This window comes from Calonectris borealis, chromosome 3, assembly GCF_964195595.1.
Source record: "Calonectris borealis chromosome 3, bCalBor7.hap1.2, whole genome shotgun sequence".
In the NCBI taxonomy this organism is placed as follows: Eukaryota; Metazoa; Chordata; class Aves; order Procellariiformes; family Procellariidae; genus Calonectris; species Calonectris borealis.
The window spans coordinates 62,979,113-63,004,262 of record NC_134314.1 but is presented as its reverse complement, the minus strand read 5'-3'; the positions used below and the strand labels follow the sequence as shown (position 1 = coordinate 63,004,262).

The 25,150-nt window shown below is 37.5% G+C and overlaps 1 protein-coding gene across 5 annotated transcripts in view; it reads left to right on the top strand.

Annotated features, from left to right (window-relative positions):
• Nucleotides 1-24,834, top strand: part of MED23 (mediator complex subunit 23) — a 44,380-nt gene extending 19,546 nt beyond the window's left edge. For 4 of the 5 annotated variants that reach the window (XM_075145839.1, XM_075145838.1, XM_075145840.1 and 1 more), the window contains 18 exons: nt 442-585; nt 2,125-2,270; nt 2,850-3,095; nt 3,217-3,359; nt 3,915-4,089; nt 5,723-5,886; nt 7,024-7,148; nt 7,642-7,847; nt 8,787-8,967; nt 9,933-10,103; nt 11,355-11,571; nt 13,935-14,171; nt 15,632-15,797; nt 16,779-16,851; nt 17,932-18,146; nt 19,014-19,134; nt 21,267-21,398; nt 22,111-24,834. In XM_075145839.1, the coding sequence (XP_075001940.1) occupies nt 442-585; nt 2,125-2,270; nt 2,850-3,095; nt 3,217-3,359; nt 3,915-4,089; nt 5,723-5,886; nt 7,024-7,148; nt 7,642-7,847; nt 8,787-8,967; nt 9,933-10,103; nt 11,355-11,571; nt 13,935-14,171; nt 15,632-15,797; nt 16,779-16,851; nt 17,932-18,146; nt 19,014-19,134; nt 21,267-21,398; nt 22,111-22,284 (3,036 nt within the window). In that variant the 3' untranslated portion in view covers nt 22,285-24,834. Of the gene's footprint in view, nt 1-441; nt 586-2,124; nt 2,271-2,849; nt 3,096-3,216; nt 3,360-3,914; nt 4,090-5,722; nt 5,887-7,023; nt 7,149-7,641; nt 7,848-8,786; nt 8,968-9,932; nt 10,104-11,354; nt 11,572-13,934; nt 14,172-15,631; nt 15,798-16,006; nt 16,143-16,778; nt 16,852-17,931; nt 18,147-19,013; nt 19,135-21,266; nt 21,399-22,110 lie in introns of those variants that run through there. The other variant, XM_075145841.1, reaches the window with a different exon arrangement.
• The last annotated feature ends 316 nt before the right edge of the window (nt 24,835-25,150 follow it).

Genomic DNA, 25,150 nt, shown 5'->3' with positions numbered 1-25,150 from the left:
AAAAAAACATCCAGACGAGTCCAGATGAAGCGAGCCCAAGTTGTTCTGGTTCAGAGACTTTCTTTATAGATAGAGTTAATATAAAACCTGTGGCCTGCTGCTAGGAATGGCAATACTGTACTTGGCTACAGGGCTGACAATTTAAGTCCAATATTTAAGAGCTGCTGACTTTTCAAAACAGTGATCCTCAAGAGCTAAATACATTTTAAGTCCTACCATTAATTGTTGTGGCCCTCCCAGAGTCTGTTTCTGTGTTACAACTAAGGTACCTGTTTGCAATCTTTCTGAAAACATGACGTACATTTCTGCTTAAGTCCTGCTATAAAATTCCCAGTAATCTCTGCTGGAACTGTTTTAGTCTGCCCTTCTACTTTTATAGGAATCTTTGCAGTGATTTTTCCTCTGCATGCAGTATTTGTCTGTTATGAGTGTTTTTGACAGTTGGCAGGCCGTGGTCTCATTAAAGGAAGAGACCATCTGATGTGGGTGCTACTCCAGTTCATCTCTGGCAGCATCCAAAAGAACGCACTGGCTGACTTCCTCCCAGTTATGAAGCTTTTTGACCTCCTGTATCCTGAGAAAGAAGTAAGTCTTCTCTCTGAAATTAGAAGTTTTATTTTTAATTCAACCTGAGACCTTCATATGTCAATATTACTATAATTCTTGAGTCACTGTTACAGCAGTGTGCTGCATAGTTGGAGAGAGATGTTTCATAATTAAATGAAAATTTTCAGGATTTCCTAACTATATTTTTCCAGTAACTGCATTTGTGCAGTTTTTAGGGGCAAAAAAGACTTCTGTTAATCATCTCTTTCTTGACTTCGGTTTGACTAAGGTTTTGAGGAGTTTGTTAAAGCATTGAGGATACTATTAAGGAATAACGTTGTGGAATTTCATTGTTACGTCTGGGCTGTAACAGAATAATACACAGAGAGACACTTTCAGGTCCAAAGAACGGAACAAGACACTTCAAATTTGTTTTGTATTAATGGTTACTTAAAATTCATTCTGCAGTAGTAAATCAGATCCTAGTCATGCTTTGTACATTCCTCTAGAATGAAGGTTCCTGAGGAAGGGGGATATAGGGGAAGTTCTTAAACTTCCACCATGACAGCGTTGTCAGCGTGAAGTACTGATTGCTTGCTCTTATCATGGTGCCTTCTATTTTGGGTCAGTAGATATGGTAACACCAATGTGTGGTGTACCAAACTGATAGGTAGCATTTTTTCCCCCTCTTAAGTTAGTTTTGACCCGCAGAAATTCTTCAGTACAATTTATTTCATGAGCTTGTAATTGCTTTTGTCAGCACAAAATATGGGAGAAGTGATGGGACTATTTACTTCAACTGTGGTGATGGGCTCTGAGTTATACTTGTCTAAGGTGTTTGTGGGACTAGGGCATTTCTGAGGATTCAATTTCACAAGCAGTTTAAATGTTATCTGCGGCTGTTGCTCTTAAGAGGATCTGTCTTACTCTTCCCTTGATTATGTGTTGCTGCTGTCTCACTTGTGCTATCAGTGGTGCTTGAGCAGTAGTAACTGTACAAAGGGGAAAGAAATGTGGATGTTGGCAAAAGGAGAGAGCGAGAGTGCCTTTTCCTAATACAGTAATATACCTGAGTCTGTAGCCAAAACCTTTTGAATTTTGGTGTGTATCTGTTCCTTTTCATAGGAAGTGTATTAATCTTTAAGTATAACAGTGATGCTAGACAAATCAGATTTTTCAGAAAATATTGGTGAACCACCGAGTACCTACTGTGGAAGCACATACCATAACTGATTTCTGAATAACATGTAAGTGGGAGGCTGATAGTAAAAGTATACACTTTGTAACTATATATGTCTTGAATTTGTATATTCTAAGCTTGAACTTCCATTTGCTAAGGTCTTAGGTTATTTGTTTTAGGTTTTTTTTCAGAATAATTACTGAGGTCCAGGTCTCTTTCAGAGATCTTGATTTAAAATTGCATACCCAGATGAGGGTAGAAGCTGTTCTTTAAAAATGTTGCTTAGGGTGTTGCAAGTCAGAAAAAGAAAAACTTGACCTTGTGAATGCTGGCTATCTAAGTTGGTTTTCTGTACATCAATACATGCAATATGTCACATTCATGTGTTTTTTCTTTAGTGTATTCCTGTACCTGATATTAACAAACCCCAGTCAACTCATGCTTTTGCAATGACCTGTATTTGGATTCATCTGAATCGGAAGGCCCATAGTGACAACTCCAAGTTACAGATTCCCATTCCTCATTCTCTTAAACTTCACCATGAGTGAGTTTTGAGGGTTTTGTTATGTTTTGATTTGTCTCTATACATAATGGAATAGGAAGCTCCAAGTGTGTATTCAGAATGTATTGTGTAATGGGGATGCTGTATAAGGTTTATCAAAGCAATGAAGCAAGACTAAGAAAGAGCTCAAAGTCAAAATATTCCATAAAAAGTGAAATGCTGTTTTCATACAGCTAATGGAAATAATATATTACATCTCAGATCAATAAATCATTTTTACTGATGGAGAATCTGAAAACTTCGATTCGACTATTTTGTTTTAGTATGCTGTGGTTTAGAAAGTGTGCATGAGCAGTACATTAGGTTAAGGTTTGTCTGGAAAGGTGATTTTTAAAGTGTATTTTTCTCCTGAGGTGTTCTCCGATTTAGGAAAATCGTAACATAGTGGAACTGTGCATAAGATGTAGTCATTTTGATGTGGTGCAATTAATAAATATTTTGGGTTTTGTACTATTTTACAATGGATTTTTGACTGGGGTTATTGTGGCTGTAATCCTGGAATGCATGTGTATTCTTCTGCTTGTTTCTTTCTACTTAATGTTTAATCTCTTTGGTATGCAGGTTTTTGCAACAGAGTTTAAGAAATAAGAGCTTACAGATGAATGACTACAAGATTGCCTTGTTGTGCAATGCTTATTCAACCAATTCAGAATGTTTCACTTTGCCAATGGGTGTACTAGTAGAGACTATTTATGGAAATGGCAACATGAGGATAGCTCTTCCAGGGACTAATTGCATGGCATCAGGTTCTATTACCCCGTTGCCAATGAACCTCTTGGACTCACTCACAGTTCATGCCAAAATGAGGTACAGTATACAGCTTTCCTCTGTCTGGACATGTCATGTATAGATCTGCTGATTTACTTAGTAAATTTCTTAACTTTTAAGTCCTTGTTTTTGATTGAAAATACTTTTTCTCTTTCCTCAGTCTGATTCATAGCATAGCTACAAGGGTAATTAAGTTGGCTCATGCAAAATCTAGTGTGGCCTTGGCTCCTGCTCTTGTGGAAACCTATAGTCGCCTGTTGGTTTATATGGAAATAGAGTCCTTGGGCATCAAAGGCTTCATCAGTAAGAAAGAAAACCTTTTTTTTTTTTCCCCTCTTCCTTTTGTTCGGTAGCATTTTCTTTAAACAGCAACTAGAAACCATAGTAAAAATGAAAATCTAATGATGCAGCATGTTGAATATATGCCTAAACCGTTTTAATATAAAAGAAATTGTAATGGTTATCCTAGTGCTGCAGTAAATTTTAGATGAGTGTGCTGCTGTCCTTTTATGCGATCACTTGTATGGTGAGCAACCTGTTAGGCTGCGTTGTGCAAAAATATGCTAAATGGAAAGTCATAAAAAAGTTACTTAATTAGATGCAAATTATATTTAATTGCACTTATTAAAATAATTTGGATGTCTGCTGTATAAGTTCATTCAAAAGATTATGGAGCTTTACACATTTACAGCATCTTCAGACAGCTCTTGCACACGCACTCTTTGGAGGTAATAAAATTTTCAAATCAAATATCTGACTTGCAGCTAAATACAACCATCTATCCACAGTGTACTTTGTAGTTGTATTTTAAAGTATAATCTCTTGGAAAACTTACTTTACAAACTCTTATTTCATAAGGTCAACTCCTGCCAACAGTGTTCAAATCTCACGCGTGGGGAATTTTGCACACTCTGCTAGAAATGTTTAGCTATCGGATGCATCACATCCAGCCTCATTACAGAGTCCAGCTGCTGAGCCATCTTCATTCCTTGGCTGCTGTGCCTCAGACTAACCAGAACCAGCTTCATCTGTGGTGAGTGATGGTTACCGTGTTTAACCATAGTCTCAGATTCCTCCTTCATCATATGTTGAAGGCTGTGTGAGAACTTTGTTTTAAATGGGACATGAGTACTTCCTCGTATTAGTTCTGTGGCTAAATTGTTTTGTGGTATCTCAGCAGGTCATGTTTCAGAAATACAGTCAGATGTTAGCAGTAGTACTCTGCAGTTGCATGAGGCAGCCTCTTGCGCAGACGTGTCACAGGTCAAAACACAGGAATGCGCACCAGAACTGTCATGTCAGGAAGTGTCGGGCAGCTGTTGAGCTTGCACAGGAGATAAAGGGCAATGCCTGCTACATGTAGTCACAGTGATGGGCTTGTCTGCCAGCGGGACTGCGCCTGCTTACTCCTGTAGAGGATGTTTAATTCCATTGCAAGAGTTAAGCTGGTTCCACCTAATTCTTTAGCGAAGTTAATTTTCAGTCAGACTAGAGAAATAATCGGATTCCTCCTGCAGCTGTAAAGGAGTTGAGGCAAAGCTATGGTGGCTGTAGGTGAGCCTGAGTGGAGAAAAACATACACTTCCATTGTATGGTGTGTGTCAGCGTAAACCACGCATAAAACAATGGCTAATTTGGATACAAGAAAGGAGGAAAAGCTGCTTAAAGAAGCTCTAGAGTTGATATGCAGCTAATTTTAGGGAAAAGAGTTTAACTTACTGTTGAAAAAGTTGAAGAGTATGAGATTCAGTTTGTATGTAGAACCTGGGTTTGTTGTAGAAAAGTTGGGGAAAAGAGTGTTCATTCAGTCTTAGAGTAGAATACTTCTTGTGGGTGTACGTGAGGGAGACAGAGCAACTTCGTTATTGTCAGTTCATATCAAGGAAGTCTAATTACACAGTAGTTTGTTAGTCCAAATGCAAATTGCTCACTTGCGTATCCTTTATCAAGAATAAAGAGAACAAGTGAAGACAAGTTTCTCCTTAAATTCAAAATCTTTTTTTGTGGTCTTAGTCTGTGAAATATGAATGTTAATCAGTCACTTTTGATAAGCACTGCATGCAACTAGATTGGAGTAAACTAACCTATGGCTTTGGCATTTCAAACACACAATGTCATAAAAGTCTCTTAAATTACTTCAAACTACCTGGTGTGAGAAGTGCTTCCAACTAGAGCACTGGAAGATAAAGTGCTTTTAATCAAAAGCAGTACTTCCTCATTTGTTCAATAAGGACAATTTAGTACTGTCTGCTTCAAGGTGATAGTTAGCTTTGAAACTTTGCATGAATTATTCATGCCTTTTTATTCTGTTTTTGCATATATTTATTTATCTGTGTATCCTTGTTTAGACAAAGACGTTCAAAAGATAACAAAAGGGGGAACTCTATATTGGAGAGACTTGAGGCTCTTTTTCAGGGGCTCTGCACCTGGAATTTTCACTAAATCAACATTTGAGAGCTTTATTTGAAAATAGAGTACTCAAATAGTTGATAAGTTTATTAAATGGTGGAAAAAGCAAACTTTTCCAAAAGGTTAAGAACATCACTTTCAAAACAAATGTTTTTGTATTATTTGAAGCAGAAAATGAAGAGAAAATAGGTCTTTTTGGAATCTTAGAAGCAGCAGTGTAAGCATTATTTGCTAACTGGACTGTTTCCTTCTTTCAGTGTTGAGAGTACTGCTCTGAGGCTAATCACAGCTTTGGGCAGCTCGGAAGTCCAACCACAGTTTACACGATTCCTCAGTGATCCCAAAACAGTTCTTTCAGCAGAATCAGAAGAACTCAACAGGGCTTTAATCTTAACTCTAGCAAGGGCAACACATGTGACAGGTAATAGTACTGTGAGATAACATCTAAGTGAAAGCTGTAGTCAAGCCATTTCTCTAAAGTACTGTTTAATAGAATATCGTGGAAATGACCCAGTCATAAAACATATCCCATACACTTCTGGTTTTGAAAAAAGTATGATTTTAATTTCCAACTACTTGTTTTTAGGCAAAAATCTATTACTAAAGCCATAGTGATATCAGACATTGTTTAAAAGTTTTTTATACAGAGATACAGTGTGACTAGTTTTTTTACTGTCTTATTTTCAGTTTCACTATTTTAAATTTAAATGTTTGGATTGATTATTGATACATGCCGTTTAAAGAAAAAAAAAAAAAATCGAATGTTCACAGCAAGTATGTTGCTCATGTGGAAGCCGCCCCCTCTACAGCTTACCTTTAAGAAAAACTAGTGTGTGTTTTGGGTTTGCTTTCTTGGGGAAGGGAGAGGGGGAAGCTTTTATTGTGTGTTTTAATGTTTTAACAATGTGCAATGACATGGGTCAGGTTTTTCTTGGCTTTGAGGGGGATGTTTTCTCTATCTCCTTTTTTATGGTTCTAGTCTGGAGATTCACTGGAAAGTTAGAATAACGCCATTTCACGAAAACTGATGGAGGTGATTTTAAAGGGAAAGGGCTTCTTTGTGTCAGTTTCTTTATTTTTTAAACCTTTGCTCAACCTTTAACGATAAATCAACACTGGGGTTGGGGGGATGAGGCTTGTGTTTTATTTCTACAGCTTTATTGGGAAAGGTAGTGCTGAGCAGCCTTTTTAAAGCAATATAAAATGGCATCTGGCAATTTCATCATCATTATCTTCCTCAGGATTTTTTTTTAAATCTAATCAGTTAATCAGCAAAAGCTTGTCTTACTGTCATTACAGGAAATTAAATATAAAATCTTAAAATCATGATTGCCTTATTTCTAGCTCAAAACCTAAAAATAATTTTGTTATTGTTAACAGCATAAAAAAAAAATAATATCCAGCTTGTTCTACAGAGTAAGTGAGATTCAAAGAAAGGGGATGGGAGAAGTTGGCCTGTTGAACTAGCAAAGCCTTGATGCATGTGACTACAAAAGGAATACCAATAAGAATTTTTTGTGTGTGTGTGAAATTCTAATATCATTAATCCATTTTCTAGACTTTTTCACAGGCTCTGATTCAATCCAGGGAACTTGGTGCAAGGATATATTGCAGACTATCATGAGTTTTACTCCACATAACTGGGCATCACATACACTAAGCTGTTTTCCAGCTCCTCTGCAGGTAATAGTTTCAAACTGATGATTTTATAATTGGAAATACAGAGAATTTACTCTCTTAACAAGATCCTGTGCCTTTTGCTAGTTGGTGAGATTCTTCCTCTGTCCAGACTACATTAATCTCAAGTCACTAAAGAATGCAGTGTGATTGTAACATTGCTATTTCTTCAGAAATGCTTTAGATTCTCCTGGAGTATTCTAAGGCCAAGTTTGGCCAACTGATACTTCAGGTGGAAGGTAAATCAGATCTTCTAAAAGTTAAAAAACAAAATAAAAAAGGAAGTTGGAGAAGCCTTTTTTCTTGTGGCAATTTGTCGTGAAGCTTTGTTAGTGACAAAACAGTCACTGTGGTGTCACAGTGAAGCAACAACCCTACCTAGTAGGTTTGTATTGTACAAGGAAGTAAGAACTCATAATGTGCTAAGTCAGGCAAAAGTTTGCCTGTTCAAATGTTTTATTCTAGGCTCTCAGTCACAGCAAAGCCTACTTTATTTCAGGTATTCTTCAAGCAGAATAACGTTCCTCAGGAAAGCCGTTTTAACTTGAAGAAGAATGTGGAAGAAGAATACCGAAAGTGGAAGTCTATGACCAATGAGAATGATATAATCACACATTTTTCTATGCAAGGTTCACCCCCACTTTTCCTTTGTCTCCTATGGAAGATGTTGTTAGAGACCGATCACATTAACCAAATTGGCTACAGGTGAGGTTAAAAGATGTGCTATTTCAAAGTTATTACAGCAGCATTCTCAGTTCATCGGCCTAGTGCACTAACAGCTTGATTTGTACTTTTTTTATTAATTCAGAGTATGGAAAAAAGGAGTGGAGCTAGGTATTAGCAAGCGTATCATAATAATTGTGCAGTGTTTAAGACTGGTTACACTGCACAGTGGTCTGCAATGCATATTCTTCCTGGTAAGAGACAAGGATGTGAGGTGTTTGAATTAAGCAGTTTACTTGTAATGGCAGTGTTTCAGGCAATCTGAAATAGTAAACAGAAAATATAAAGCATTTATTTACTTAGCCTTTATACATGAATAAAGGCCAAATATTTTTTTAAAAAAACAAATGTTGGAATAAGATGAAATTTTATTATAGAAGTACTAGTCCTACAATCTTTTTACTTGTTCTCAGTAGTAAAAGCATCAGCTCCTGCCGTGAACAATAGATTCTTTCTTTTCAGTCCTTGTTAGGTCTGTTGAAACAATTACTATTTATGATAGCATGTGTTATTCTTCTGTGCAATGAGGAAATACCAGTAGTTTACTGCTATGATTATATTAAAATGCAGGAAAATAAAGTTGAGTTGCAGAAAATTTTCCTAAGAGGTATATAACTAAAAATGCACTACTAAAGCGTGGGTTCTGGGCAGAATACTACACGTAAGAATTGGTGAACTTGAAGCATTTCTTCTGATTAGTATCCAGACTTTGGAATTCCGTTGCTCTAAGGTTTTTTTTTGCTTTGCTTTGCTTTTTTCTTCAGTTCGTTTAATAAAGGGAGGGGTTTTATCTTTTTTTTTTTTAATTAAGACAATTGTACTAAAACCCACTAACTCTTATAAAATAGACAGTTAAAAATGTATTAAGAACAGTAACAATTGCTTCTTGCTTTCCGCCCCCCCCCCTTTCTTCCCTGCTAGAGTATTAGAAAGAATTGGGGCCAGAGCTCTGGTGGCACATGTCAGGACGTTTGCAGATTTCTTGGTGTATGAATTCTCTACCTCTGCAGGAGGCCAGCAGCTCAATAAATGTATTGAGATTCTCAATGACATGGTGTGGAAGTACAACATTGTAACACTGGATAGGTTGATACTGTGTTTGGTAAGTATTGCCTTAGAAGATAAGGGGCCAGTTCTTCGCGCAGACTCTGCTTTCTGAGTCACTTTTGTAGGAGCAATCTTTTTAAAAATGCATTGGTTTTAAATAGTGACTATTTGCTAACCCAGTAATCAAGTAAAATAATAGATTATTTCTGTAAGCAACATAAAACTCAAAATCTTACAGTTCTCTGAATCTTCAGGGAAAGCTTCTCTTGGTTATTTAATGGCAGCCATTGAACTGGTGTTATTAAATGTTGTTATTAGTGCTTTGGGTCTCTGACCTCAGAGCTATGCAATTATTTCTGCAGCCTGAAAAGGTAGAAGGGGTATGGCATGCCATGATTCAGAAGCAAATGGAAAATCTTGTACCCATTCAAGTATGCTTTCTTTGCTTAGAATTCAACCTGTTTCATCAGAAAAATAGGAGAAAAATGGCATTCTCTGTCTTTCCAGGTTATCCTACTAAATAAAGCAGAACTCACCCAGAGAGATTTAAATTTTCCTTCCATAATTATCCTTTACTTATTCTTCAAAATCTTATCTTAATGTAAAGCTGATTGTTTGAATTTTAGTTTGGTTTTCAAACTGAAATCCAAACATGTCAGACTGGCCAGAAGTTTGAAGCAATCTTAATTTCATTATTATTAATTGATTATTTTCAGTAATAGAAATGACAGCTAAAACAGAGCTAGAATTGTTAGAGAATGTGCTATCACTGGGGAGGTTGTAAGACTTTCTGCCTGTGGAATAAAAAATGTGATGGGTACTTCTGACAGTAGGTGATTGAACCTGCCTCTGTTCTGTGTCTTCACTTGAAAAATAGAGTTGAAAGACCATATGTTCAGTGTGAATTTCTGTGCAGATGTACCTAATGTGCAGCCAAATTTGCTAGCCAATGTTTAGGGGTTATAAAGCAGACAGCAACGTCAACTGTAATTCCATGTTTTCTAATCCTTTTTGTTTAAGGCTATGCGTAGTCATGAAGGAAATGAAGCTCAAGTCTGTTACTTCATAATTCAGTTACTCTTACTGAAGCCTAACGATTTCAGAAACAGAGTGAGTGATTTTGTGAAGGAGAATTCTCCAGAGCACTGGCTGCAGAATGACTGGCATACTAAGCATATGAGTTATCACAAGGTATAAAATTATTTTATTGTAATACTTTCTGTGGAATTGAGATCAGCCAGAGAGTCTTTTGTCTTGTAAATGACAGGACAGCTCTGTCAATTTTTGGAATTACTTAGTAAGTCATAATGTGTTTGGGCTAGTATTAAAAATAATCACTATGTTTATGTAATAACGTTAAAATTATAAGGCAATGATATTCAAAGATAAAAGCAGCTGAAGAGTTGGTTGGAAATTCATTCTTGCTTATCTAAATCCAATCATTTTAAAATCTTGATTTTAGTGAAATTTTTTTAGAACAGAGTTTTTGTGCATCAGGGAGAATGTATTTCCTTCTGGTGTTTTATGACTATAGCAATAGTTTAACCTACATTTTCTCCTAATTATTAAAGCTTCTGCCATCTCCTGTGTGGCAAGAACATATCCTGATATGTTAGGAGGGAATTGCTGAGATTTTAATGCTGCTGTAAACATAGTGGCTTCTGCTGGCTAGAAAAGAATGTACCAATGGATTGTTCTGTCAAAAGATAAATCAACACTGAGATTAAATAGATACAAGCAACCTCTCATGTAGCTACACACATAGCTTCTGGATCAGAACTAGATTTTATGTGGTGTGTATTAGCCCTCTGCTTTAGCTGTACAGTGTCTTAACAGTGCCTAAAAGTGTACAGGTAGCAGCGAAGCAAATTGTATTAGCCTGGGAAGTGCTCTGACAGTTGCTGCAGTTACTAGACCCAATCTGGCATATAGAAATTTCAGTCACACTATAAGCCTCTATAAGCTCAGCCTTCAGCAGTACTCATTTGGTATTTGAGTACATTCCAGTTCTTTCCCAGGGAGTAACTACATGCCTATTATTTCTAGTGTTCTGATTGGGTATATGATGCAGAAGCTTTCAGTAGTGCTGATTTCCCCTAGGTTTTCTCTTAAAATACTTGACAACGGACACATAAGCAGTGGCTGCTTTCAGCTTTCCCTTGGGATGCTTAATGTTCTCTTATGACCACTTTGAGTGGTGGTGAAACTTTTTTTGTTTTGTTTTTTCTGAATAAGTTGTTATCTACTAGTCTAATAACTAAATAATTTCACTCAGTTGAATTTTCTTCAGTAAGCTTTACAGTGAAATCATCTCACTGCATTCATATGTGAATAATGAGAGTTATGAAGTGACTTTTTAAAGCAATATAGATGCTGAATGTTTAATGCACTGCTTTTAAGGAAAGAGTTTTGATTTTGTTGGATTTCTTTCTTTCCCTCCAGAAATATCCTGAAAAGCTGTATTTTGAAGGCTTGGCAGAGCAAGTCAATCCCCCAGTTCAGATCCAGCCCCAGTACCTGCCAATTTATTTTGGAAATGTATGCCTGCGCTTTCTGCCAGTGTTTGACATTGTAATCCATAGATTTCTGGAATTGCTTCCAGTGTCCAAATCACTAGAAACTTTATTGGATCATCTGGGAGGTTTATACAAATTCCATGGTAAGTTATCTGTGAATACAGACTTTTATTCCTGTTGTGATCATTCTATTCTCCTCCATTTCCTTCATTCATAATTTTCATCTACTAGCAGAACAGTGTTTTAATCCTTTCCTATTCTGTAAGCCCTGTGTACATTTCCACAGAGAATTACAATCCCTATTTAGTGAATTTCAGCCTACTAACAGTGAACTTGCTTTTATTCAGGTAGCTCTTGCTAATTCATGCTTCCTTCACACCTTTCCCTTTCACTCCCTTGTAGTAGTAAGTACTTGGATCTGTGTCCTAACAAACTTTCTCTTACCAAGACTGAAACAGCTAAAAAGATGCACAAGGCCATGGGACCTGATGAGATCCATCTGTGGGTACTGAGGGAACTGGCAGATGAAGTTGCTAAGCCATTTTCCAGGACATTTGAAAAGTCGTGGCAGTCCAGTGAAGTTCCCACTGGCTGGAAAAGGGGAAACATAACCCCATTTTTAAAAAGGGAAAAAAGGAAGACCCGGGGAACTACAGGCCAGCCAGTCTTACCTCTGTCCCTGCGAAGATCATGGAACAGATCCTCCTGGGAGCTATGCTAAGGCACATTAAGGACAGGGAGGTGATTCGAGACAGCCAGCATGGCTTCCCAAGTCCTGCCTGACCAACCTGGTGGCTTTCTATGATGGAGTGACTACATCAGTGGACATGGGAAGAGCTACAGATGTCGTCTATCTGGACCTCTGTAAGGCCTTTGACACAGTCCCCCACAACATCCTCCTCTCTAAACTGGAGAGATATGGATTTGATGGGTGGACTGTCCGGTGGATGAGGAATTGGTTGGATGGTCGCATCCAGAGGATAGTGGTCAACTGGCTCAATGTCCAGATGGAGATCAGTACAAGTGGTGTCCCTCAGGGGTCCGTATTGAGACCAGTACTGTTTAGTATCTTCATCAATGACATAGACAGTGGGATCGAGTGCACCCTCAGCAAGTTTGCAGATGACACCAAGCCGAGGGGTGTGGTTGACATGCCTGAGGGATGCGATGCCATCCAGAGGGAGCTGGACAAGCTTGAGAAGTGGGCTGATGTGAACCTCATGAGGTTCAACAAGGCCACGTACAAGGTCCTGCACCTGGGTTGGGGCAACCCCCAGTATCAATACAGGCTGGGGGATGAAGGGATTGAGAGCAGCCCTGCGAGAAGGACTTGGGGGTACTGGTGGATGAAAAACTGGACACGAGCCAACAATGTGCACTGGCAGCCCAGAAGGCCAACCGTATCCTGGGCTGCATCAAAAGAAGCATGGCCAGCAGGTCCAGAGAGGTGATTCTGCCCCTCTACTCTGCTCTGGTGAGACCCTACCTGCAGTACTGCCTCCAGCTCTGGAGCCCTCAGCACAGGAAAGACATGGACCTGTTGGAGCAGGTCCAGAGGAGGGCCACAAAAATATCAGGGGGATGGAACGCCTCTCCTATGAAGAAAGGCTGAGAGAGTTGGGGTTATTCAGCCTGGAGAAGAGAAGACTTCAGGGAGACCTTATTGTGGCTTTTCAGTACTTGAAGGGGGCTTAGAAGAAAGATACGGACAAACTTTTTAGTAGGGCCTGTTGTGACAGGACCAGGGGTAATGGTTTTAAACTAAAAGAGGGTAGTTTTAGACTAGATATAAGGAAGAAATGTTTTACAGTGAGGGTGGTGAAACACTGGCACAGGTTGCCCAGAGCGGTGGTAGATGCCCCATCCCTGGAAACATTCAAGGTCAGGTTGGACAGGGCTCTGAGCAACCTGATCTAGTTGAAGATGTCTCTGCTCACTGCAGGGGGGTTGGACTAGATGACATTTAAAGGTCCCTTCCAATCCAAACTATTCTATGATTCTATGAAAAAGCAGTTCCTCCATCAATGCTTGATTAAGATTCAAATAATTTAACCTGATTTGTTTAAACTTTTATAACTGCACTTTTATAATAAGTTTTTGTTTAGGTGTCATTGCTATGTTATGCCTAGACAATTTACAATATTATTTCTTCACTGTGACTTCATACCTGGATTCTTCCTATTTAATACCTTTTATATGAAGAGATGATTTAGATGGTTTACTTAAAAATATATTAGTATTATCATTAAGATATGAACTGTTAGTAGTACTTATTTTCTTGCTTGACTTCTACCCTTCTGCACACACATTAAAGTATATGTACAAGACATGCTGTAGAGTATAGTGGAATAAAGAACGTGAATCAATTCCATATGCACTGTTTTTAAATACATACAACTTAGTCTTGTAGAGCTCTTGATTTTAGTTTTATGTTTGCCACCATAAACATAATAGCGATGCTAGAAGTTATTTCTGGGTTTTTTTGCTTTCCTTTTCTTCTTGGCAGACCGTCCAGTGACTTACCTGTACAACACCCTTCATTATTATGAGAGGCATCTCAGAGAGCGCACAAACCTCAAGAGGAAACTTGTTCATGCCATAATTGGCTCTCTCAAAGATAATCGCCCACTAGGCTGGTGTCTAAGTGATACTTATCTCAAATGCGCTATGAATGCCCGAGAAGAAAATCCGTGGATTCCTGATGACACTTACTATTGCAAACTCATTGGAAGACTAGTAGACAATATCCTTCCTAAAGTTTGAATTAGGCTGTGCCAATGCCTTATAGCTCTGTTTCATCAAAATGTAAAGTTCAATTTCCATCTATTCAGATATGAAATAAAGCTTGGAGTCTTTATTTAGCTGCATATGTCAGTCTAAATTCACATTAGTTTACTTCAATGTACATTTTTTTATTATTCTCCACAGAGACTGTGTTGCCCTAGTAAAAACATCTTGAAAGATATGCTGAAAACAAAGTAAAATACAACTGTATAAATATTTCACTGTTTAATGCATCACTTATAAATATAAATGCTGATGTTGATGCATTCTGAATTAAATTCTAATTGCTACATAAAATCACCTTGATAAAAAGCATGAGTATTTTAAAGTGTAGAAAATAAGATTACTTTTTTCTGATGACATTATTAGTATTACTGAGAATAAAATATTGTAAGCAGTGCCACATCTAAGACAGTACATAACTAGCTGTGTCTAGTTGAAGATCAGTATATGTGCTGTTAGCAGCTGCTGAGAAGCTGGTTTATAGGAGTGAAAAACTAGAAGTTATATTTTTAATGCAAACCTACATTTTCTTAATTGCTGCCTTTTATAAATTTTTACAATTATGACTACATCTGATTTAAATTTCTGTGGAAGTAGTTAGTGAACCCCTGCAGCTATGTTCTAGAGAATAGCGCTAGTGGAATCTACCTGGACGTCGTCTTCTTTCTGGGTCAGCTTTACGGGAGTTGACCAATTTTCTGGATATTTTGTGTATTCCTTCACTCCTCTTCCTTTTATGTGTAACTTGTCTTTCTTTTATGTGTAACTTGAAAGAAGTTTATTAGATCTCTCAAAAGAAATCTAAAATTATATAAACCCCTGCTTTTATGCAAATGTTAACAGTGCGTTTGGAGATCTTTTGAATATGTAGCTCAGATGAGTTAGTCTTGGTTGGGAAAGTAGAATATTTTCAGAGACTAAGCAAATGCTCATTTTGCATAAACTGTCACCCTAGAAGTCTGCTAGAAGATCCTATACTGAAGCAAATTAATGGTTTCAGATTATGCAGGATAGCAAATTCTTGTTATTTTCATCTTCTTGTCTTGGAAGCAGATGGTGAATGAGATGGTTGGTCTTGTTTTGTTCCATGTCTTAATTGGAGAAATTTATCCTCTGCATGACCTTGTGTGTGTGGTATATTTTTATAGCTATGTATATAGCTGTAGGTATGTATTTTAGCAGTCCTAAAATAGCTATGTATTCATGCAGTCCTTAGTCATTGAGTATCATTGCCTTATATTCATATTTTTGTCCATATGTCTTATTTTTATGAAATGTGGTTATTTTCTTGTTTTCAGTAACTTATCTTTCATTTCAATTCAACTTAGTATGTGTGGTATATACATATATTTTTAAGCAGTGTGCTGCTTACACTAGTCCATGTTGAGGCAGCTTTTTTTCCTTAATCATTGCCACCTATGGCAGGCAAATCACCCGGTCCATTTCCGAATTGTGACTGGAGATTCAATGAGTTTCCTAACCCAGCTGCCCATGCTCTCCATGTTACTTGTGTTGAGCTCATGGCTCTGGCTGTTCCAGGGAAGGATGTGGGCAATGCACTGCTCAATGTTGTGCTGAAGAGGTATGTTGGCTCTCTGAAACTGTTTTCTGCAATATATAATACACAATTAGAAATTGCTAAGGTAGTCTGTGATACTCATTTTCTTAGTTTTTTATAAATTTTTAATTAAGTATAAATCGTTTAAGTTTTATATAGAAAGTATTTTTGGAGGACAAACAAGGCTATAGGGATCAATCAGAAAAATCACGTGTTTGATTTCTGTGCCGTAGTGGATTGTGTGTGTTTCAGGAACAGTTGATTCATCATGATCCCCTTAAAAGACGGAAGGAGGACCTCGCACAGGCAAAGAACTTGTCCAGTGGGTTCAGTAGCACAGAGGCTGGAAAAAGCCTGTTCTCCTTTCAGGTGTGCTGGGAGGAGGACATTTCATCAGTTAATATCACAGTGTATTTGAACGCAAAGAAAGGGGCAAGAAGCATTCGGCAGGACTCTGAATCCTCCTGATGCTAATGTAAAATCAGAAGTACTTCGAAACAGAGTGGTGGGCCAAGGCTAGCCTTTTGTCATGATGCATTAAGTTTGACCCATAGCTCTGTTTCTTGCTCAGCCACTGGTACAAGAACTGAAGTAAAAGAAAGGACCTAGTATTCTTGCAGTGATTCACATGTCATCTTTGAGCAATGACAAACTGAAAGGATTCATTTTCAGTCTCATTCAGCTTCGTAATGTATTATTGTTAGCTGTGTTTGGGGCACATGGAGGGAAGGAGTCAATAAAGGGACAAGTAACCCTTAAGCACTGAAGCCTATTCAGTAGGAAGAACAGTGTGATAACAGCCTTTGAATCTACTAATGCAAAATCCTGCCTGAACAACATCTCAATGGCATTTATACCATCTGTTGGCTCTCCTAAATACCTGTATGTGTATAGTTCTCTCGAGAAATATTCTTTGCATAAATACAGCTTGTCTTTAGGTGCGCTAGAAGCACAAATTGCAGTTGTGAATTTCAGAGCTTCATTTTTTTTTTTCTCTGTCTCTAGTCAGCCCCTGGTGCCAAGAGAGAATATCACAGCTTGGATGAATGCTATTGGACTAATTATCACAGCATTACCAGTGAGTCAATATGTTGTATTTTAAAATTAAAAAAATCTCTTCTTCCGTGTAAGGTTTATCATCTTTCTATTGTATGTTGTAAAAACTTCTGCAGTTTACAATGTGATAGCCAACATCTGTAGATTCCACAGAGAGCTGTTCAGAAGGCTACTTGCACGTTTGAGAAACATCTCCTCCTCCAGCATGGAAAAATTGACCAGGTTTTCTGTTCTAGCACGTTTTAAGGCTAGGGTGAAAGGAAGTAAATCACTCCTATTTAAAAACTACACAAGTGTAGTATTAATTGAGAACTGGAACTATGAAGTAAGAAGGTCTGATATAAGGGTTCTGATGCAAAGCTAATTTTCTATTAATGCTTGCACTTGCACATCCTGTATCTCTTAAACCATGTAAACAAGATGTGCCCAGAATTGGAAAAGCAAATGTATGCAGTCTTAGAGTTCGTGTATAAGTAGAAACTTTGATGTTCTAAATATAATAATTCTTGGTACCTGACCTGAATAATTTTGATCTTGCTTACCTGTTGCTTATGTGTGCAACAGTTATCCTTTCCTTATGACTTCTCTTCCTTAACAAAATGGTTCCTTTTCTTGGAAGAAAGCCAACATGGATTTAATGCTTATTATTTTTATAATGCTTCTTATTATTTTTCCTGTTCTGTCTTCTTGCATCTTCATCTATATTCTTTGACTTTTGTACCTTTTTTGTTCCCTGTTTCCATCTTGGATTTTTGGTCTGTTTGGGCTTGTACTCAGAAAACTCAGAAAATTCTCAGTCTCCTTCCATTAAGGCTTTTTGCCTTTGCTCTGCTTCTTTTGGAGACCTTTATATTTAGCTAGCTAAATAATTAAATTAATGAAATATGTCTGGATAATGGCACACCCTCGAGTGTGTCACATCCACTAACATGGATGCTTTCTGTATTGTGCTTCTTAATTTTTATGTTTGTCAGACAGGTTTATAAACTACCATGGAGTTAAAAACATTTTAGAAATGCAGTGATACTAGAAAGAGATGAGGAAGCATTGTCTTGGATAGTGTTCTTTTCAGAAGCAATTCCGACTTTTTGTTTTTTTCCAGGAGCCGTACTGGATTGTTCTTCATGATCGTATTGTGAGCGTTATCAACAGTCCCAGCTTGACGTCAGAGACAGAGTGGGTTGGTTACCCATTCCAGCTGTTTGACTTCACAGCATGTCACCAGTCTTATTCTGAGATGAGTTGTAGCTACACTTTGGCTTTGGCACATGCTGTCTGGCATCATTCTAGCATTGGACAGCTTTCTCTCATTCCTAAGTAGGTGTAATGGTATTTGATGATTTAATTTGTCTTTTAAATTCCATGCATATTGTAGATAACAAAGCTGTACCTATAGCACTTATACCAGCAAATATGTACAGGGAAGCTCCAAAACTCAACAGATAGATCACAAGTTTTTTTTGCAGCTCCCTCTTCCACTGACATAACTCTTGTTATCTGTAAGCTTTGGGGCTTTCGGCTAGAGTGTCACTGCCTTTAATGAGCCTTTTTTATCTTGATTAGCTTTTATGCTTTTATTAATTTCTGGTTTTCTTAAACCATTGACTGTAGCATATTCCTAAAGCATCAACTGTAATCAGTGTAAATGTATCCTTAATTCTAGCGAGTACCCTCTAGCTGCAAGTTGAGATGCTTCGGTGACTGAAGGATGTGGTAGTGGTCCACTTAATCATTAAAGCAAGTAAAAAATGCTACTGCATTAAAAAGTTGATTAGACTTTCCCCAGTGCCGTGGTGATGAGAGAACTAACAGACTTCACCTACTAAGTCTTAAAATATTGGACAAAAATGAAGATGGTATGATGTATTCCTCTGAATTAATCCTGAACCTTGATTTAAGGCTAGTGTTAAAACATCAGAGGACAGCTTTTTGACTGTATGTAGCGTTCTGCTGAGCATAGAATTTTTGGCTGTTCTGGTCCAGTAATAATGCCTGGAAATGTTCTAGAGCTTCACCAAAATAACTGATATTTGAAATAACTAATTTTGCAGAACTACACTGTATTTTCTAAAATGAAGGCCCAGATTTGTGAGAGAGAATGTGATGTTTTGGCTAGAATTTGGGATAGGGGAAAGAAGCGGGGGGAAATCCAGTTAAAGTAGTAAGTGTCTTGAAATACTACAGGTTCCTCACAGAAGTATTGATACCCATAGTGAAAACAGAGTTCCAGTTACTATACGTTTACCACCTTGTTGGTCCTTTTCTGCAACGGTTCCAGCAGGAGAGGACACGATGCATGATAGAGGTAAGGTATAGCTCTTGGTCTACTTTATACAGTATATATTACTTTAACTTTGCAATTATATTACAAGGCAGAATCTGGTAGAGATCTCTGATAAACATTCAGAATTAAATTTTATACAAATTAAACAATATTTTCAAGGATCTGAAGTGCTTGGTTGGTATTCAACTACCCAGTTAACTGAAATCTTGCCAGCTTGGTTCAGGATAAAACACCTAGCACATGTTTTTTTTTCCAAACAAAAAAAAAAGAAATACAACCCCAAAAATCGCAAGCAGTACATGCTTTCTTTGGCTCTCAAACTGCATGCAAAATATGCATCAGACTTACTCTCTGTTTTAAAAGATTCTGTGCAGGGGAAGGAAGCATGCAAGAGCTGAATTGTGAGGATGGAGGAGCACAAGCTGTTTCTTACGTTCATATCAATGTGGATAATAGGGGAGGAGAAAAGAGATGGAGCTGGCCAGTAGGCAGATGAGCTGAAAAATGGCAGGTAGCAGAGACCCTTCGAGAAAGGAGAGCTTAACTTGGGAATCCTAAGTCTTTAAATATCTGTGCTGTCGGTAAATACACACAAAGCCTATATGTCAAGTATGCATCTTGTCTCCCTCTAGAGTCTGACCAACATAACATATAGGTCTACCACCGCTACTGATCGCTTTTTCATCCCCAGTTACCAATGTCTGTGCTGGGAACTTCACTCTTAACCTTCTTAGGTCCCCATTGGTTCTTGTGCTGCAACTCCCCCCATCCCCACCTCAGTTCTTTCTAAAATATTTAGTTTGCATACATTGTTTTGTGAAGAAGTCAAGAAGTATAGGGGCGCATACACAGCGGGAGAAGAGTTTTGTAACTTTTGTTCCCATGTTTTTGGATATATCATGAACACAGGAAATGGCAAGAAACTGTATCGGATAGTTAAATAGTCATATGGCAGTGTTTCTGTATATTTGTTTACATATTTCCTTCAGTTTTGCCCCTGAGTTACTGCCTTTTCTGGTTCTTTTTAAGTATACTTTGGAAGTATGAAGCAAAAAATACATATATAATTCTCTAGGAATGCTTCCCCCCCCCCCCCCTTTTTTTCTTTTTTTTTTTTTTTTGGTCTTAAAGGTACAATAAGAGTCACTCTAGAAAGTTTTTTTCATAAAGCAGTGCTTAAGTAAAAGTACTGGAGAGCAAAAGAAAGTACTGTTTAGGCATGGATCAGTATCATTTTATAGATTCCTGTATAACACTATAAATAGCTTGTAAGTATTGCTTTGACTGATTTCTTCCTTCCTCCATCAGGAAGGAAGTTTTTTTGTGCCTGCATTCTCTGTTTTGAACCAAAATACGAGAAAAGTTAAAAAGCTGTCTTCTTTCTGTGCTTCTTAACATTCCCATACCACTCCTTTTTCTTTGCGAGGAGTTGCTCTCAGTGTGAGGAAATCGTGAGAGGTTGGTACCCTCAGAGTAGGCAGCAATTATCATGTGACTTAAATGACCAAGCGCAAAGTTCAAGTTTCACGTTGCCGTCTTTAAATGGTCATAGGCTTACATATGTTGGCACACAACGCTTCCTTAGTAAGTATATTCAAACACTGTAGTTGTAAGCTCTTTGTAGAGAATACTGGAACCATTAAAATGCACTGTATGCATTTGCTGAAGACCTTGCTGGAGTCTAGATAGGATTGACTATTTTAGTTGGAAGGGACCTACAACGATCATCTAATCCAACCGCCCATTCAGGGCTGAATGGTCAAACTGAGTGCAGTAAACTGTAATGTCTTCTCTCTAGAAGACTCAAATCTTGTGCTAAGCTTTTCCTAGTTACTTACCAAGGTCTACATTTGCAAATTTAGTAGGCACTTGCTTAAACCATGCCATCGGTGATGTTTAAGCACTAATTATGTAGCATGTACCAAAATACCATCATTGCACTCACTGGAAGTTAACTTGGGAAAATGGGATCATTTAGTTAAGCATAATGGGATGAGTTAGACTTGCCTGTTTGTCCTTGCAAGGAAGTAAATAGTTAGGAATCACAGATAAAAGTGGAATGTATATTTGTTACACTGTTTAACTGTATTTCTACTCTAAAGCATTTTAAAAGCTGTTTTAATTTGGGGTGCTTTTTGTGTCTGTGGAAACAGATTGGAGTGGCATTTTATGAAATGCTCCTGAATGCAGATCGGTACAGCTCGCACCTGAACTACATGGATCCTATATGTGACTTCTTATATCATATGAAGTATATGTTTACAGGTGACAGTGTGAAAGACCAAGTAAGTAAACAGTAGATATTGATACTTTAGTTATCTTTCTTCTCATATAGAAATTTAATCTTTTTATGAATTATTTTCATAGGTAGCAGTACAACAAAATGCTTAACAGTTGACTAGTCTCTATATGCAAGTTAGGAAGTGGGTGCACTTCTATGCATTTAAAAGCTTCAGATGCAGTAGACTAGGTATCTCAGATTTCAAGATTAATTTCTGTAGTCTGAAATTTAAGATATAGTTTGAGGGTGCTTTAAGTACTATTATTAAAGCAATCACTAGAAATAAAGCTCTTGGATGTTTCATAACTTTTCCTCATTTCAATCTGTATCTTTTAAGTTTTTACCTAATTTATGATTCATTAATATAACTTGACACATGACAAAAGCAAGAACGCATCCATGTTCAGTGAAAAATCATTCACCCAATTTAAAGTTTCGTTTATAACAGTATGCACTCTTAAAAGTGTCAATTGTGTGAATTCTTTTGCAAAGCTTTGGTGTAGAACTGTTACACCAGGTAGGGTTTTTTAAGGTTAGTTATCAGACAAGGTCCAAAAGTTAACATGGGAAATAGAATATTTACATAAATACCACTATTTACTATATCTTTTTCCTCTTTTCGGTGTGCTAATGTGATGTTTGTGTACAGTAGTGACATATGTCAAAATACTCCTGTTTTACCAAATGCATTTCTGTCTTTTTTTTTTTTTTAACAGGTTGAGAAAATAATTTGTAATTTAAGACCAGCTTTGAAACTTCGGTTACGCTTCATAACACACATCAGCAAAATGGAACCAGCTGCTGTTCCACAACAACCTCTCAATAATGGGTCACCAGCCCAACAGCCCAGCCAAGTGCCTGTTAATGTTGCTTTGCCAGTGACACAGTGAAATGTTCAGCTGGCCTTCTGTTACTGATCAAGGTGAAACATCAACTGATCTCCAGTCTTGTATGCTGTATAAAAGGAAAGAGAACCACAAACAGATTTCTGCTTCATTTTCTTTTGCATAATGAAGCTGTCTAACTCTATGCATGCCAGTCTTCTTACCTGTTTATATCAGACACTAGATGAGGTATATGTTGCCTTTCTCTGAAAGCACTGAGTAAAGATTCTCTGCAAGCAAATGCATGGATTTCTGAAGAGTTTACAATATGCTGCTCCTTATCCTGGTTTGAGTCGTCTGGGTTTTTCTTTTCTTTCTGTCTGTGATATGAAAGGACACTCAATGTATGTAGCCTAGTAGAAATGGCCTTTTTAAATTTGGGTTCCGCCTTACTCAGAAGAATTGAAATTCTTTCTGTCTTCTGGGCAGACAAGTTAAGCCCTTATACAGAAACGCTCCCAGACAGAGAGATTGCATCAGTTGTATTGAGTTAATTATAACATCTTTGCAAAGACTAAGAACGAGCCTTTGAAAATATCTGTAAATTTTGTATGTACAGTTTACATTCAACAGGTAAGCCTTGGATTTGATCTAGCATCAATTACAAGACTACCCAGAGGCTGTGTCTAATGAATCTATTGGAAGTCTGCGTATTCCGTTCAAGCTGTGCTGGTTCATATTTTATCTTTCCTATTTGGGAAATGCTGTAGTTTTTATTAAGTCAATCACATGAATTTTATTGATATCTTACTATATTTTAGATTTGTATAATATTCTACTTTAAGTTTTGTGTACTGTGTTCAGCAGGTTTTGATAACAGAATTGAAAGGCTCAATGTTTTGTAAATACTCATCGTTTGACAAACTTTTTTAATTAAAACACTTTAAAATACTATATTAGTATTGTTAAGCTTATTTATTTTCCATACCCATTACCTTAATAATAAGGATTGACTTCCTTATTATACTTCCATGTCCCAAGTTCTCTATCAGCTTTACAATAATGCCAATTTTAACCTGTTACAAATAGAGTCCAAGTTAGTAAGGTCAGGTCTGATTTATATCTCTTCTGTAAAAATTTAACAGTTGTGAAAAGGAGTTGTTGATTCAATGGATGGAAGGTTTTTTTGTCTGTTTTAGAAGGACAGCAAACCTGAATTGCTGGAAACTGCTGTCGTTTGTATTGTACGTGGATCCTAAATTATGCCAAGTGTAATTTCAGTAACAGAGAACTGCGAGTGCTCTTCAATGAATTTGTAGTCTGATAGAAAAACGTTTGCCTATCATATGCTGTATGTTTGGTTTAAAAGGTCTTGTATTCCATTCTAGAGACTCTAATACCATTGGGCTCAATTTTGATAATAAGATGAACATAATTGGTCTCCAGAAATCCAATGGACCATTCTGTACAGACCTTCCCATAGGCTTTCTGGGGCAGACCTGAGAAGCAAAATTCTGGTTGTGGGTTTGCAAACTTCTGTCAGCAGTGAAACTGTGTTAAGACTTCTTCCCTTCCTAAATAGTTTTTGGACACATGAATAGAAAAGACTGTAGAAACAGCATGTTTCATGGCTATTCTGCGTGCATGTTCTAACTGAGCTAATGCTAACACCACAGGCATCTTTCTGAATTGTCTTATTTCATATTGAAATAGTTTTGGTTCTTGATGTGGGACCCAGAGTGTCCTTTTTAATATTTAAACTAGCACCTGTTTTCAGTCATGGGGATTTTGGAGATAGCATTGAGGAAGTTGGATAACTGTCTTCAGAGGTAAACCATGAGAGCTGTTGGAATTCTTTAAAGCTTTGGGTGTTTTTAGTTTTTATTTGTTTTTTTCCTTTCTCGTGTAGGACTGGAACATTAAATTTTTTAGTGCTACGGCAGGCAACAGTGGTGTACAAAACGAGCTTCCTCATTCAGCTTTGTGTCTTTACCACATGTGCAATTACATTAAGAAGCTGACTTCAATACACTGGCCTTGCACTGTGTGGAGGGGATTTGCCACAGCTGGGCTCGAATTATTGAAAAACTTGGGTTTCATCAATACTGGACTACATTTGAACTTTTGACTTGGAGCTTAAAGGCTGTATATCCCACTAACAGTGCTATGAATCAGGACCCTGAGTCCTTGCTTACCTAGCAGAATTAGTGATTTACATGGTTCATGTATTACAAAATGCGAAGGGAAGACTCTTCCTCTGAGCATGCACACTCGTTCTCTGCAAAACTCACCAGGTTTCTGAAGATGCTGAACCCCCACTAGTTGCAATCAGGTATCTCTTCTGCTAAAATCTACACTTGCATCTTCAGCAGTACTGGTCTAAAAATGTATTCTTAACAATGCTTTCTTTGAGTTAAATAACTTACCCTTTAAAACGCAGTTAACCAAATTAACTTTCTAAAGTACTAGCACGGCAAGACAAATTTCCAGTGTAATTTCAGACGTATGTTTGTAGTTGATTATGGCTGTCATATGGCTGGTTTTTAAAATAAAAAATTCTGCTTTTGGCCCTCTGCTGGAACTCACAGCAGTTGTGAGCAGTGAGGGGAAACTTAAGTCTGAGGTTTTGTTTTTGGCTTCTGGGTTTTTTTGTATTCCAAATTACAGGTAGCCACTATGGAATGGACACAGTAGTACTAGGCTTCCCCCACCTCGTCTGACTTTTATAGAGAATATTTATTTAGTAAGACTTGAACAGTGTATTACAATATGGCTGGCTGAGTCAACAGATGGTTAGAAAAAATTTGAATTCCCTCTTTAACCACGAGAGGGAGATTTCTTCAAAAAATTTAATCTGATCTTCAGTTGATCGTGTGTACAATGCAACATCCTGAGCACTCAGATCTTCCTTGGATCTCGCAAATCCAAGATT